The 16,180-nt window shown below is 42.3% G+C and overlaps 1 protein-coding gene across 1 annotated transcript in view; it reads left to right on the top strand.

Annotated features, from left to right (window-relative positions):
- The first annotated feature begins 2,191 nt into the window (after nucleotides 1-2,191).
- Nucleotides 2,192-16,180, top strand: part of Homer1 (homer scaffold protein 1) — a 103,838-nt gene continuing 89,849 nt past the window's right edge. The window contains exon 1 of the mRNA XM_032899024.1: nucleotides 2,192-3,692. Coding sequence (XP_032754915.1) covers nucleotides 3,688-3,692 — 5 coding nt within the window. The 5' untranslated portion in view covers nucleotides 2,192-3,687. The remainder of the gene's footprint in view (nucleotides 3,693-16,180) is intronic.

The raw sequence follows: 16,180 nt of genomic DNA, 5'->3' as shown, positions 1-16,180 counted from the left end.
GACACACAGTCTTGGCAGTTGGTTGAAAATCAGTTTGAGAAAGAACGCAAATGGGAGGAAGCTATAATCATAGGCGTGAATGAAGTGTGTGAAAAGGCAAAATAAGAGTTCGTTAACGCTGGACTAATAGAGATTTACTTCAGATGGAAAGTAGTTTTCTAAAGAGTTTTTTATTTTAGAGATAACAACACTTTGCATTTCACTTTGCAGAGATCACAAGACAACATTATTCGAAAGATAACAGTGCCATTGTTTTCGTATTTTTAGATTTAAGTAAAAAGCTCAATTTGTCTGAAATGTAACCATACCAGTTTCTATCAGTATTAGAGAGTTGGCAGCTCACCGTAGTTCCAGTACTGGGAAGGCAGAGACTGGATGTTCGGAGTAAGATGGCTAGTTGGATTAGCCCAACCTTGAGCTGAATTTGGCTGAGAGAGACCTTATTGATTGAAGGTGGACAGCAATCAAGGAAGACTCCTCACATTAAACCTCTGATCTTTATTCTTGTCATGTACACACGTGCCAGCACATGCACATGCATACACACATGCATACATACATGTAAGAAAAGGACCTCTCAGTCAGTCTTTTTAATATTTCAAATTTAAAGCAAGATCATAACTTTATAATGTTCAGATAAATGACTAGGCAGTCTGATTAGTTACAAATCCGTCCTAACACTTTGCCCTTTAATCTTGGGGTCCAAACTTGAGCAAGAAAATGTCAATGCAAAAAAAAAAAAATTCTTAAAAAGGCTTAAAATCACTGTGGCTTAATTCAGAATATGTTAACATTAAAAACATGTATTCAAAATCATATATAGCAGGCAAGCAAGGGACATTCTCCTGTTGCTCAGGAGGGACTAGGGAGAACCCAGGAGTTTAAGGCAGAACAAAACCCACAACTCCTGGCATAATCCATAGAATTTTAGCTGATTTTATCTTGAACTGCATTGGTATTGATGCACTATTCTTCTAAGGACGATTTCATGATTTCATAATAGTACTACATCCTGGATTTTTGGGTCACTTCAGGTTTTGAATGTTTTGTTTAATGTCAAATGACTTTAGTTTGTAAGAAGTGGTCACTGAATCTACAGAGCAACTGAAGTAGTAATGGCCTTCAGCAGTGTGCAGCAATTCTATTTCTGAACCACAATTGTCAAGTTAAATCAAATAATAGCGAAGCTCATTCTGTGAGTCTAATAGAAGGCTCTTAATATAAGACCGTTTTAAAACTTTACGATTTCAAAAACACAATTTCACACATGTAGCTATAAATGTATGGATGGCCAATCATCCTTGCCACATAGAAAATGAAAAGAGACTCGAGAGGTATTGTGCTTTCAACATTCAAAAAAAAGTAACCCAAACGTATGTTTCTGCTAATAAAGTAGGACTTTGTTTCTGGATTGTAATTCATATCCTCGGTAAGTCAGACCTGAGGAGATTCGTTGGCATTTGCGATGCTGTAGAAGAGTAATTATCTGAGGGAACTAAGTTTTACTTTAATGAATTTGACTCATTATGCCTTACAGAACCATGGCTATGTTGGGAACAGCAACATTTAGAACACTTGGAAATCTCCCTCTGCCTTAACTGCTATCCAAACAAGAGGTTTGTTCCTAGCTCTACTTTTTTTTCTTTAAGTCAAAATGCATGCCATTAGTGGGGAGAAAGCTTAAAAGTTGACCATGTTCAGAATGGTATTCATGATTCCTAAAATTAACGGTGGTTCCCCGCAAGTCTACCAGTAGTGATCACTCTCCCTCCCACTTTTCCCTGCCGCTTGGGATGGGAACAGCCCGGGGATGCTGCCGCAAACCCAGTGGGAGAGGGAGACAGGACTTTACCGGCGGCACTTCGGCACTGTTGCTATGAGTGATTCATTCGCATTTGGCACATTTGTGCCAAGGAAACCTCCTCCCGGCGCTCCCTCTCCAAGCTCTCCACAGACAGTCTCCGGCGCCTTGGCCTTTAAGGAGAAGCGAGAGAAACGAGAGCAGGTGGGCACCGAACAGCTCGCCCAACCCGCCTCCCCCAGCTCCTTCCCTAATTTAGCAGTACTTCCGGCCGCGTGACATCATCCCCCGCACAAGGTGACGTGAGCGGAGGGTGACGTATGTGCGGAGAGGAGCGCGCTGACGTAGCTATTTAAAGGTCCTCCTGCGGGGAGGATGGAGACACAGCGCGAGCACCTGGCGTGTGGAACGGACGAGGCCGTCCAGAGCCAGCGCAGGAGCCGAGCGCGTTGTCCGCCCGCCGCCCGCCGCTAGGGGAGGGGAAGAAAAAAGGGACGGACCGACGGACCGGCCGGCTTATCCCCTCCCGGGTTGTTCCTCACCGCCGGGTCCGAGCCCGTGCCCCGCCTCCGCCGCGCCCCACCTCCTCCGCGGGCCTGCGGCGGCGGCGGCGCTCCGCCCCTCGAGCCGGGAGGGCCGCGTTCCCTGCCCCGCCCCGCCCCGCCCCCTCTCCTGCTCCGCTGCCGTGCTCGCCTCACGCCGGCGGCGCGGACTGGGAAGCGGCGCCCTCGGCTGCGCTCGGTTCGGAACCCGCTCTGTGGAGTCAGAGGCAGCGACGGGCGCCAGGCCGCCCGGGCTGGCGGAGGCGTCCGCTGAGGGGAGTGTGAGGAGGCAGAGGCGGCCCTGGGAATGTGAGGCGGCGCGGAGCGGGAGAGAAGAGCCGGGGTGGGAGCACGAGCCGCGGCTGCCGTGCCTCGGACGAGCCGCGAGCCTCTCGCTTCAGCGCGCGACCGCCAGGAGCTTGGGGGCTGGGTGCGGGGGACCGCGCGGGGCTGGGTTCTCTGATTCATTCATTCTCCGCCGCCGGGAGCCCGAGGCCGCGGGTGCTGCGAGGAGAGGCGGGAAGAGGGGGCGGCCGCGAGCGGGGCTCCTTTGTGCTCGGCGGGGGCCGGGAAGCCGAGGGAGGTGGGCTCGGGCCCCCTGCGCTGCTCCCCGGCGGCCGCTGCGCCCCCAGCTAGCCGCCAGCCTGGAAATGGCTCCGCTGATGCTCCTCGTGAGAACGAATCGATCCTTCCCAGCCTTCTCTGCCTGCTCTCCACCTCCTCTCTGCTCCGAGCCTTAGGAGGACGAACATTCAAAGGACAGATTCCAATGTGGTGTGCTGTGCACATCGCGAGCGGCTGGGGTTTGCACTTCGAGATTTCTTCTTTATAATTTTTTTTTTTTTAATGTAAGGGAGACAGTGGCATTGCTACCCGTAGGATTTTTATTCAAGTGCACGTCGCGTTGGGTTGCACGCTCCACCCCCAGGGACCTGGTGTGGTGAAATTTGAACCCACCGCCTTAGCCCAAAGGCCGAGTAACCTGGCTGCTTGAGTGTCGTGGAAGACGTGAGCGAAATGATCAGCGAACTCATTTTTTATCAGACTCGCTGAAGCTGGCTTTTGCGTTTTTCTACACGTACACTAATTTTATGGAATAGTTAAAAGTGCTATATTCTCCGCGCAACCTTTTCAAATTCCAAATGTTTGAACGTTTTGGTGTCAGCGCGAGTGAAATCATTTTACCGACAAGAACTAACTGAATTGTCTGCCTCGTTGAGTTGCCTCCGGAAAAGATCTCGGGGGTGGAAAAGCAACTGCAAAATAACAGACGGAGAAAATTCCTTGGAAGTTATTTCTGTAGCATAAGAGCAGAAACTTCAGAGCAAGTTTTCATTGGGCAAAATGGGGTAAGGATTTTGTGCTTATCACAGCTTTAAATCTGCTTATGCGTGTGTGCAGTTGAGCGGTGATGGTGACCATGTTTTTAAATTCGATCCCTTGCAAAACGGGTACTACTTTAAAATACAGATTATATTTGTATTATTGTAGAGCGACACCAGAGGTCCTAATTAGAATGTGTAATGTTTGTAACTCAGTTACAGTTTTATTAATGATATATATGAAGACAATGTACCTCCTAATAGACCGAACCGCTGTATAGGTCACTAAATTTTGCCATCTTAGGTTTGGTTGGCGGTGTTCAAAGCTGCACATTCTGCCAGTACTTTGTAGAAATGATCAGCTGTCCAAAGGGAGGATTGTAGTGAGTGGTTAGACTCCAGTCCTTGGAACTGATCCCTTGTAAGTTGCTGCCCTCGCAGTGCCCTGTTCTATCCTTGAACATCCGAAACCAAATATACAGCTTGGTTTACTGGGCATTAAACGGAAATCTCAGGCTGTTTCGATCTAAACGGTGTGGGTGCTGGAGAGGCAAGCTGTTGATTGAAGGAACGTGTTCACTTCTCTGTTTTGTTTCTTTTTAAGCTCAAACCTTTAGCTTGTGCCAACAGTGTCAGATTTACTTATTCGGCATAGCCCAAAGCCAACCTAGAGTGCATTTCCTAAACTTTTCATTCTAACACTGCTGCATAATAAAATGCTAGTTCCTTAATTAAGCTGGAAGCCTGTGTTATGGAGTGGGGATCTTCGCATTTCTTTAGTGGATTGTCAGTGCTGTCTCTGCATTCTTCCTCTGGTCCAACTAGCACCGATAAATAAGTAGTTGAGGAACGAGGTTTGGAATGATGGATTTTGAAATTCATTGTGATAGCTTAGGAACACACACTTTATAAAGTTCTTGAATAGTTGCTTTTTTGCCCTAGTAATTACAATTCGAAGTTTATTGGCTTATACAACTTTGAAAATGTAGTCATGTGTCATAGCAGTTCTTCCTCAGGAATTAATTATGAGTTGATAATTATTTTTAATACTTAAATGACAAGCGATAAGAATGTAATTAAAATACCTTATTCTATTTCTGGTTCTGCTATTAGTAGCAAAGTGACCTTCAGCAAATTACTTAACCTTTATGGGCTGTATTCTTGTCGGTAAAATGAGGAGTGTAAGAGTTTTCCAACCTGTAAAAATGATTTTCTTTCTTTCCTCATTTAATGGTCAGCAGTTGACTTTTTTTCTTCTAATGTGTTTAAGCATGGAAGCTAGGAAATGAAGGTGTTAGAAAGTGTTCTGGTCGGTTTCACCAAATGAGAAAATACTAAAAAATATTAATATTGGAAACATTTGACATTTGCTTCCCACCGTTTGAAATGTGTTTTGTAAGCCGTGTTGGAGTGTCGTGCACTCTCAACTACACACAAAATCAGGTGATAGTTTTTCATGGAGTATGCTGCGTCCCTCAGACTGGAGTAGCATCGTCAAAGAGGAGAATCAGTTATGCATCTCTTACATTACAGGAATGCTCACTTTTTTTTTTTAACCAGATGAAGAGTGGGATAGGTACTAAGGACACTACTATTTGAAATAGGAAATTAAGCTACCTACAGGAAATCCATTTAGCTACTTACCATAATTTGTTTATAAATGAGTCACTTTTCTTTTTGTTAAAATTACATTTTAAGGGCTGGAAAGATGGCTCGGGAGTTAAGAGCACTTATTCTTCAAGAGGACTTTGGTTTGATTCCCAGCACCCACATGGTGGTTCACAACCCTCTGTAGTTCCAGTTCCCAGAGATCCGATACACTCTTCTGACCACCACAGGCACCAGGCTTGCAAGTGGTGCACATACATACATGCATGCAGGCAAAACACCAATACACGTTATTCAATTTAAAGAATGAATAAAACTTAAAAATGACACGTAAAATAACGCTATAATAGAGTTCTGCCTGGCGAGTGATAGATATAATTTGAATTTGCCCCTCCAAAACTTCATGGCCAGTTGATGGTAGCTGAGTGTTACTTACTGAAATCTACACTTGGCAATGTGACACTTTCTTACTGAGGGTGACTTGGTTTATCTGCATTGGTGAAAGAGGAAGGGTAGGTGGAAATAGAAGAAAATACACAGCAAAGGCATTTATGGGCGGTTCCACCCTTTGTAAGTGAATAAGCATAGCCATCTGGGCCTCTTTGAAACGTAAGTTAATGTTATGACCTTTAAAGTTTTCCCAGGCAGTCCTTAAATTACCTTACTTGGATGAATATCCGAACTTTCATGTGGATAAGTTTATATATTACAGATGGGTTTTTGATTAATATTAAGTTATAACAGGATTTACATTTACCTTAATCATAGGTATAGTTAGGGAGTAAAGAAATTATTTTTTCAACCAAAAATAAATGATTAGGTAGGAAAACATGACTCCCGTAATCCTAGTTTATGAACTCTGTGGAAAAGGAAAAGAACAGCCAAAACCAGCAGTCAGCAGAGTCTGTCAAAGCTGCCCGCACCGTCTTTAATTGGAGTGAGGTCAGGAGCATGGGTGTATAAAATGAAGGATGTCAGAAACCTTACAAATAAAGACGATCGAATATGTAAAGTGAAACCCACCAGAAGCTTCAGCATCTCCAGGAGGAGTGCCCGTTAGGCACATCCCTAGTAGTTTATCATAGGGTAGCAGGGTGTCTGCAGCTCTGTCAGAACACTGGAGAAGGCAGCAGACATCAAGCCACGGCAGCCAGTTATTTTGTGCTACTTTTTTGTTTTTATGTAGCTTAGTGATGCCTGTCTCTATTAAGAGATAGTTATGTATAAAATGGGGGGGTTGGTCCCTACGAAAGAATGTTGAAATTTTTGTTCTGGTATCTACCTGACTTTGCAAACTTTGAGCCTTTTGCCTTAAAGCAGGAAGTGGGTACTCTGCTACATTATTACCTGGGGTCTCATTTTGCTTAAGGCGGGGCTGGTAGCAAAAATGTGGAAATGTTGATCCACTGTCACGAGAGGAGTGGACTTTGTAAAGGCGCCTAATGACTTAGGTGCAAGTCCTTACTTCTTTCTTAATTTTACCAAACTTTGAGCACCAGTTATGTGGCGTAGACCTAGCTGAGTGTTGGTGAACAGGCAGTGAAATGTGCTTCCTCCCTGAAGGAGTTTATAGTTTAGAACTGGGGAACAAGGTTAAAGTAAGGTGTGAAGTTGGAAGGGGTAAAAGTGGGGCACTTGTGAAGCCCACAGTACATTTGTATGAGGGGACATTTGCGGCTATAGGAAGGATAGAAAGACTGGAGGAGGTGATATTGAATACTAAAAGGCCTTGTGGACACATTGGAGGGCATTTAGGTAAACAGTGATTGGCAGCAGCACTGCATAAAAGCTTTGCTTGTGTGGGCTCCTTTGATAGAGAGAGTGAGTCCTCAGAACTGTCCAGAGCTAGGCTAGAGGTTTGGAGGCCAATGAAAGACTGGGTTATACTATAGACTGGTGTTTAAACCTAAGAGACAGGCCTTGTGTGCCATGTCGTATACACCCTGTCCTCAGAAAAGTGAGGCAGGAGGATCTGGAGTTGGAGACCAGCTTGGGCCTGGTTGTTTTGTTTTGTTTGTTTGCTTTTAAGGCCAGACAGTTAATAAAAGATATCCATTGTCAGCTTACATTTTTATGCCGTGACCTAGTACTCATTTAAATATAAAATGACATAAAATAATGTTTTTACTTTATGTAATGCAGTCTGATAGTTTCTATTCAATTATATTCCATTTCATTTTCAAGAAGAAATGATTGTGAAGACCCACTAATTGGATTTAACAAACCTGTGGTAGCAACTGGCAATTTGGAAAAACATAGTTCTTGATGGTGTGGGAGGACCAGTATGGGACCAGAAGCAAGCAAAGCACTAACAAGAAGGATCAGGGGAGTGGTGAGAAAAGGCTACGCTAATTCAGATTTGTATGTCGAGTCCTGTAGAAGCCACAAGCTAAAACAGTGACTCTGGCTGGGCAGTGGAATGGAAATGACATCCCTGGGAGGCCATAGTGTGCAGAGGGAGGACAGAGGAATATGTCATTGGACTTTAGAACTAGCAGTTTTCAAGTAGAGTTAGCAGTGTTGGGAACTGCATGGTGTGCTCACATAAGAGGCACTTAGGAGAGCTGTGAAACAATGAGTTGGAGAGGCGACAAGAGAAACTGTCCTTATGCTTGCTTACTGACAGCCAAGATAAAAGGATTCACATTTCAAAAGACCAGCTCTGTTCTGCCTTTGAGCTTTCTTTCTGTCTTGGATGTTGCTAACTGAATAGAAGGACAGGAAAATGAATCCCAAATATTCAGCATTATCTGGTATCCTCCATTCCTATCTCTAGGCTTAAATAACTGTTTTAGCTAGCTCTAGTATGTTTAGTTAGGACCTGTCTAGTTAAATGAAACACGCAGGCTTTTGTCTGTGTTGCTTGTGTTTAATACCTTAAGATTTGTGGCTCACATACTCAGTGGAGACAATGAAGTTTGCAAGATACATTGTTTGTAAAAGTAAGATTTTCTTGGAGATCAGAAACTTCTAAAGTTTAAAAAAAATATTTATTTACTTTACATATATGGGTACACTGTAGCTGTCTTCAGACACACCAGAAGAGGGAACCAGATCCCATTATAGATGGTTGTGAGCCACCATGTGGTTGCTGGGACTTGAACTTAGGACCTCTGGAAGAGCCGTCAGTGCTCTTAACTGCTGCGCCATCTTCCAGCCCCCCCTTCCCCCCACTGAGTAATTTTGAGGTATTGTAAGAGTTCAAATTAATTACAGAAGAATTTGTATATAAAAAGGAACTTTTAGATAGCTTTAAGTTCATGGATGAGAACTGGAAAAAACCACTCAGCTCTTTTTTTTTTTACTTGAGACACAGGGTCTTGCTTAGTAACTCAGATTGGCCTCCAGCTTTGATCTACTGCTTCAGTTCCTGTGGTAGTGGCCTTACAGGTATGTGCCACTTAAAACTTAAGTACTCCTTAAAACTGCTAATCCTTTCTGAATAGGAGTATAGGTAAGATTTCAGCAACAAGACCCCAGTCAGTGTATGAATAAAATCTTAAAAACAACAGCACATTTTCTCCTTCTTGGAACACCCTCCTCCTTTCCTTCCTCTTTCCCTCTCCCTCCCCTTCTCCATCCCCAACCCGTCCTACTTATGAAAGGTTTTTCTTGTACCCAGGTGGTCTGACCTTGTGATCCATAGCAGCTCCCTCAGTCCTTGAGTGTTGGGGGTACCTCACTCAGCTTCCATTCGCGTTTTAATGGTTAACACGTCATACACACTGATAGTCTCCCATGTTGGTCGTTTGCGTTCCTAAGTGTCTAAGGAAGGAGAAGGGAAAACAGTCCAAAACCAAGCTAATCCTTCTTCTTTGTTTTTGTTTTTAAAGACATTTATGAGTAATTGTCAGCATCTCTTTAATATTTTTGTCTTTTTTCTCTACTTTTATATTTGTCTTGTTTTTATAGTTTCACAAAAGCTATAATGGATCTTAAATCCATTATGGCTTTTGTATAGCTAAAGTAATTTTTAACTGAATTTCATTTATACTCAGTTATCGTTTCTATTTTTAAGGTAGGCTGACCAAATATTTTTCTCATTTTTTAATTAGAAAACAAAATTGTTTATGAAATCTTAAAAAAAAAGTCTAGTCAATGCTTTATCCTTATAATTTTTACCCTTGCAGTTTTTGAAAAATCATCTTAATCTCTTTAAAACCTGATATTACTGAAATGTTAACTCTAACCTAGGGGTATCTTGCTTTTTTTTTCTTTTTAAGCGAATGCGTGTCTGGAGGAGGGTGGAGTTTGCATGCGTGTAGGAAGGGGGCATGTCATTGTGTGTAGGTGTGCTTATGGAGGCCTGAGATTGACATCGTGTCTTTCTCAATAGCTCTTCATCTTAGATGGCAGCAGGATCTCTTGCTGAACTTGGAGCTCACCATCTTTGGCTAGTCTAGCCAGCATGCTTTAGGGAGTCTCTGTTCCATGTCCCTTCTGGAGTTCCAGCGTCGTCCCACCCACCTGGCTTTACAGGGGCTCTGGGGATCCAGACCTCACAGCAGGCTTCACATTTGCTGGGGGTGGTTTGCTTTAACCCGTGGAGCCATCTGTAGCTCTGGGTATTTTCTTTCTGGGTTCTATAAAGCACGAAGAGCTCTTCCTTATCTTTGAAATGAAAAGGTTGCTACCAAATCCTAAGGCAGAAGCCTTGTAAGAATTGATGGCTTTTTGTAAAACTACCAAATAAGAATTACAATGGAAGTGAAACAAAAACCGTGTCTTCAGTCAAGAATAGCATTTTCATCACCGTGTGAAGTTTTGTAAAGTCATTGTCACCATGCCTTATATCTAATGTCACATCTGGATCTATGTGTTCCTGTGCTGCAGTGTCCAGAAGACCATGAAAGAGCATGTCCTTGACATCTTAAATACAGAAATAGGACTTGTTTCTAGTTCCACGCTGTTTTTAGTCGTTGAGTCTTTATAAAAGAAGCTCAGAGGTCCTGGGAGTACAGCTCAGTAATGGAATAACCTGCCCAGCAAGCTGAGGTTCTGGATCCAGTGCTTGTACTACTGCCTCAAGGAGACAGGGAGGCAGTGGGAGCCTTACCTCTAGAGTGTTTTTGTGGGTAAATCACATGCGTCTTTCCTAATAGATGAGTTTATAACAGAACCACACTTGCAAAATTAGCTGAAAGGATTTGAGTAGATTAGGTCCCATTTTTAGATACAGAAAAATGCATATTTCTAGTAATTCGGATAGGTCTTTATTTTATTTATTATAGGTAGACCATATAGATTCTTTTTTGTACTTATGTATGCCTCAGGATAACATGAGAGCTTACTGTAGCTTTTTTGTTTTTCTTAAGAATTTGTGAGATGTCCTAGGGTTATTCTGTGAAGTATTTTTGTGATTTGGAATTTTCATCCCTGGTTACTTTCAGTTTCTCCTGTTAGGCTCATAATGATTCCCTAGTAAAATATCTTGAGTGGAATAAACAATCAAAGATCCTGACATCTCAACTCAGAAAAATGTTATCCTTATATCCTCCGATATTCCTAAACTTAAACCTACTATCCCGTTAGCTTTTTGGCCTGTTCTGTAAAGTGGTGCTCTTTCGCTGTTGTTTTGAATGCCTGTCTTTGGGCTGCTAACATTAAAGTGTATATGGTTTGCTTAATTGCCCTGCCAGCTTCCATCATAGTACTTAATAAGGACTCTGCTACTCTCTTAGTATCACTAGGGATCCCTAAGTATTACTGGGGTTCAACTGAGTGTGAAGAGCTGGGCGTGGTGGCACATGCCTTAAGTCTCAGCGTTCAGGTGGCAGAAGTAGGCAGGTCTCTGAGTTCAAAGCCAGCCTGACCTATAGTGTGAGTACCAGGGCTAACATAGAGAAACCTTGACTCAAAACAAAAACAACAACAAAAAAACCCTTAAACCTGACTTTTTAGAGGTTCTTTGTTGATTAGAAAAGCACAGGTATGCCAAGCAACCAGAGCTTCCAGGGACTAAGCCACTACCTAAAGACTATACATGGACTGACCCTGGACTCTGACCTCATAGGTAGCAATGAATATCCTAATAAGAGCACCAGTGGAAGGGGAAGCCCTGGGTCCTGCTAAGACTGAACCCCCAGTGAACTAGACTGTCGGGGGAGGGGGCGGCAATGGGGAGGTGGGAGGGAACACCCATAAGGAAGGGGGGAGGAAGGGATGTTTGCCCGAAACCGGAAAGGGAATAACACTAAATGTATATAAGAAATATTCAAGTTAATAAAAAAAAAAAAAAAAAAAAAAGCACAGGTAGTTCTAGATATTGCAGGATGTTCTTTTACTTTTTCTGCTAACAATCAAGAGCTTGTTTATTTTGTTAGGTCTTTGACAAGTTCATGCGTGTATGCACTGTGCTGTGAACACAGTCGCCCCATTGCCCTCTCCTGTTTCCTTCTCGTATAGATACCCTCCTCCTTGCCAACTCGCCCCTTCCCACTTTTGCCTGTTATTTTGAATTGGGTCTGTGGGTCTGTGCAAGTGCATGTGGTCATAGCTGCTGTGTGTGTGTTCCTGATGAGATTGCCCATGTCACACATAGAAACCAGCATTTTATAGGACTCTTTTACAGTGGTTCCCAACCTTCCTAATACTGTAATCCTTAATACAGTTTCTTATGCTGTGATGACAGTCCCCACACACCATGAAATCATTTGTGTTGCTCCTTCATAACTGGTCCTGCTACTGTCATGGGTCATGCTGTAAATATTTTTAGAGATAGAGATTGACCTAAGGGGTCATGACCCACAGGCTGAAAACTGCTTTCCTAGCACTTAACAGTGTTTCTGCTTCCTCTTCCTTGCTGTCTCCTGGGTCTTGGAGGGGATGAGACAGACGTGCAGTTACGGGCTATGCATTTTTATTTTTCAGCATCTTACCAGTTCAGAGTCTCCGTGTTGAATGTCACTGGGATAGGAAGCTTCTCTGGCCAAGATGGACAACAGTGTTGATCCAAGGCTGTAGCTATAAACGTTTAGAACAGAGTTTGATTACATATATATTTAGCTTAAGTAATGTGCAGAATTTTAATTGTGTTTTTTCGTTATTGAATTCATTTGGCATTTTATTAGTGTTATATATATGTTTGTGTTACTGTTTCAATGTTAATATGGAATAAAGTATAAGATAGTAATGACAGTGTTACTGTTTACGTTTATTTTGTGCCAAATTAGTGTATTTTGAGTGTCAGGATTTAATCCATAGGTAAATTTACAGTTTTGTTTTTTTTTTTAATGTGGCAGGAAGCTAATCTCGAAGTATTTTCAAAGATGGTAGTCTTTGCCATGATGCAAAAGTGTATACTGGGGCTGGAGAAACGGCTGAGTGGTTAAGAGCACTGGCTGCTCTTCCAAGAGAGCCTGGGTTCTATTCAAAAAACTTACATGGGAGCTTACAGCCATCTGTAGCTCCAGTTCAGGAGATCCGATGTTTTCTTCTGGCCTCTGGGCACCAGAGGCATCTAGTGCACAAAGATGAGCGTAGGCAGTCACATAAAGTAATGAAATGAATGCAGAATGTACGAGAGTGTGTATTATTCAGGACTGCATACATAAAGTGTGTTTGTATATACAAAAATATGGGGAGAAGGGCTGTAAGTACTGCCATGTTTCTGGGAAGACTAGTGAATTGCTTTGAGTCTTTCTGAAGTATGTGTTTTCTCTGGAATGAATACATTAAGTCAGTAACTGCATATACATACAGTAATCTAGGTATTTTATCAGTTTTAGCTTTTACACCTAACATTTTGGTTCATTATGTTAAAGATTGACCAAAAAGTAGTTATTGTACTGTTCCAGCAAAACCTGTTTTAAATGTAAGGACTGTTCTGTTGACAGTTACCAGAGTATTAATGCTGTCTGCATCTTTATAGAGAAAGGGCTCCATCGAACACGTGACTAGTGGAATGTTGTACAACTATGAAGTGACAGAGCATGTGTTGAATCTTGCAGCTGCTGGAGCTTTTGTCATTGGTTCAGGGAACCCGAATGGTTACTCAGCGATGGCTTCGGAGAGCTGTGTTTAGTCCCTTATAGTTCTAATAAAACATTCGCATTTAGTGCAAGCTCGGTATCTTGGTGAGTTCCTTAAATGCATGTCTCTTGTCTTTAAGATGATGAAACTCTGCGTTTTACTTTAATGCGTTTAAATCTGCTTAATGCATTAGATTTGGAATCTATTGAAGTACTTTAAGTGATTCAACATTATTGCACATGTTTGGTATAGAGCGTTTCAGTGATTTTTAAATTGAAATTTTTATAAGCCAAGCCCTCCTTGTAGTTACTGGGCACTTCAGCCCCTGGAATACTTATGCAGATAGAATCTTTCTTCTCTGAAGATCTCAGGCTGGTGCAGGGAGGAGGGACGACACTTAAGATGTCATTTTGGAATATTTTCCCTGTGCTAAAAAGCACAGACCTACATGTGGAAGGCCAGGGTATAACATTGCAGCTTCTGAGTCACATGGTCTCTATGTCACTTGCATTTCTAATCTGTAAGCAAAAGCTGGGCCATACTGTACCACATTCTACTTCGTCATCACTGTTTAAAAAAGTATTTTCTTTCATGTGTATGAATGTTATACCACACACTTACCTGGTGCTCATGGAGGGCAGAAGAGGGATCACCTGTAACTGGAGTTACAGACTGTTCTGAGCTGCCATGTGGGTTCTGATTTGAACCCAGGTCCTCTAAGAGCAGCAGCATATGCTCTTAAGTGCCAAGCCATCTCTCTAGTCCCTAGATTTGTCCTTCTTTTGTAATTACTTCCTCCGGAACTCTAGTGAAGCCATTAGCTAGTCAGAAGCACACGTGACAGTGTAAGGTTAAAAGGCGTAGGTTAGAAGTTAGTAAGGACTGAGAGAGCGGAGAGACCATCCACATCCTAAACACGTTCTAAAACCCTTCTAGTCAAAGAAGCACATCTCTAGCCTGATCTATTATTGATTCTACAAACTATTGTTATTATCATTTATAGCAACTGTGGAATGTTAGGTCAGATGCAGTTTTTGAGCTACAGCAGGAAGAAAACTAGATTATAGAATGATATGGGCAGAAATTAACACTAGATTAGTGGTTCTCAATTGGGAGCTTCTATCAGCACCACCTAGAGGGCTTGTTAAAAAGAAAACCAAAATTGTTCTGTGAGTGAGTTTGCTGCTGCTGCTGCTGGTGCTGCTGCTGCTACTACTACGCTAGTGACCTTACTGAGGGATGCCTGCATTCCTTCAGTGAAACTCAGGAAAGTGAGAACTTCTGTCTAGTCAGAAAGCTTATCTGATTCTTAAAGTGCCTCTGTCTCCCATTCCCTCCCTACCTCCTTCCCTAGGCACGATCCATAGACTCTAAAGTTAGAAAAACCCTTTGACAAACTGGGGGCAGGAGCACCTGATTTAGCAGCAGACCTATTCTTTGTAATTTAGGAGATCCAGGGCAGTCTGAAGCCAATCCCTTTGAACCTGAGCGTCTTTAGCCATACTTAACAGGTATGACCATTTTCTGTTAATGGTTTCTCTTGCTTTCTGGCATTTTTAAATGCATTGTTCTTTTTTTTTTTTTTTTCGGAGCTGGGGACCAAACCCAGGGCCTTGCGCTTCCTAGGCAAGCGCTCTACCACTGAGCTAAATCCCCAACCCGAAATGCATTGTTTATAAAAATACCTGATGTAGCTTTGACTTCTGAGGTGTTCTGTTTTAAGAAAAAATATGATTTTATTCTAAATTACTGATTTTTACTTAGTTTCAGGTTGCATTGTGTGTCATAAATATTAGGCTTTTATTGCTCTGTGACAAACTAGTAAGATTTTACTGGCTTAAAACAATTTATTGTTTCAAGATAATTTATTATATAGAAGTTTCTGTGGGTAAACTGTCCAGGCAGTGATAGCTGGATCTTCCAGGTGGAAGCTAGGATTGGGATCATTGACACCGACTCTCATATTCCTGTTGTTGTCACTAGAGTTAATTTCTTTGCTTGCCGTGTGCCTTCCAGACCAAGGAGCCTCCTTGGCTCTCCATTTACAGAACTCATCTGCATAGGTCTGGACCACTTAGGATAATAATCTCCCTGCTGATTACCTCGCAGTCAGCAGATTTGTGTGCACCCCTGCTCTATGGTCAACAGTTCCTCTGCTCCAGAGCAGCGTCCTCAACCTTCTAATGCTGCGAGCCTTCACTACAGTTCTTCATGTTGTGTTGAACCACAGCCGTAAAATTGCTGTTTTGCTACTATTATAAATCATAATACAAATATCTGGGTTTAACTGTGGTCTTGGATGACCCCTGTGAAAGCACAGGTTGAGAACCACTGCTTGGGGGAGGGGGGGATTATGCACAAAGTGCCCTCAAGGAAATGGCAGTCTTGGAGGCCATCTTAAAATCGGCATATCATACCAACTGCACATGGTTCTTCTTCTTTTTTTTCAAAGTCTTTAACCTTTAAGAATTGCCATTTATACTTCTGTTTCTACATGGACTGGTTACTCTCTATGCCTTCCAGAACTTCCCTTCTAATTTAGTTCATTTGCTGGATATTGTATGTCTTTTGTGTTTTAACAACACATTTTGCTATAATTGTTACATACATATTATTATATATATACCTCACCCAGAATTATATATATATAATATATATATAATTCTGGGTGAGGTAGAAGATAACTTTTTCAGGTGTTATATATGTAAAATTGTTCTCTTCCAGTAGTTGACTGTATTTATTTAGAAAAACATTTTGTAAAGACTCCTAACCTACTGTGTTGTAGTTTTTAGTGCTGTGGAAGCTGATTGTTTCTGCCATTTGTTTCTTGTATTGTTGATGCTCTGAACCTTCTAGATGATAAAGCACGGGGTGTTTTTCTTGGATGCTCGTATTTGTCTGTGTACTTGCAGTGTTGTGGATTGAACCCTTGGCCT

Source organism: Rattus rattus, chromosome 3, assembly GCF_011064425.1.
Source record: "Rattus rattus isolate New Zealand chromosome 3, Rrattus_CSIRO_v1, whole genome shotgun sequence".
Taxonomy (NCBI): Eukaryota; Metazoa; Chordata; class Mammalia; order Rodentia; family Muridae; genus Rattus; species Rattus rattus.
Note: the sequence above shows the minus strand (reverse complement) of the source record. Positions and strands in the feature narration are given on the sequence as shown.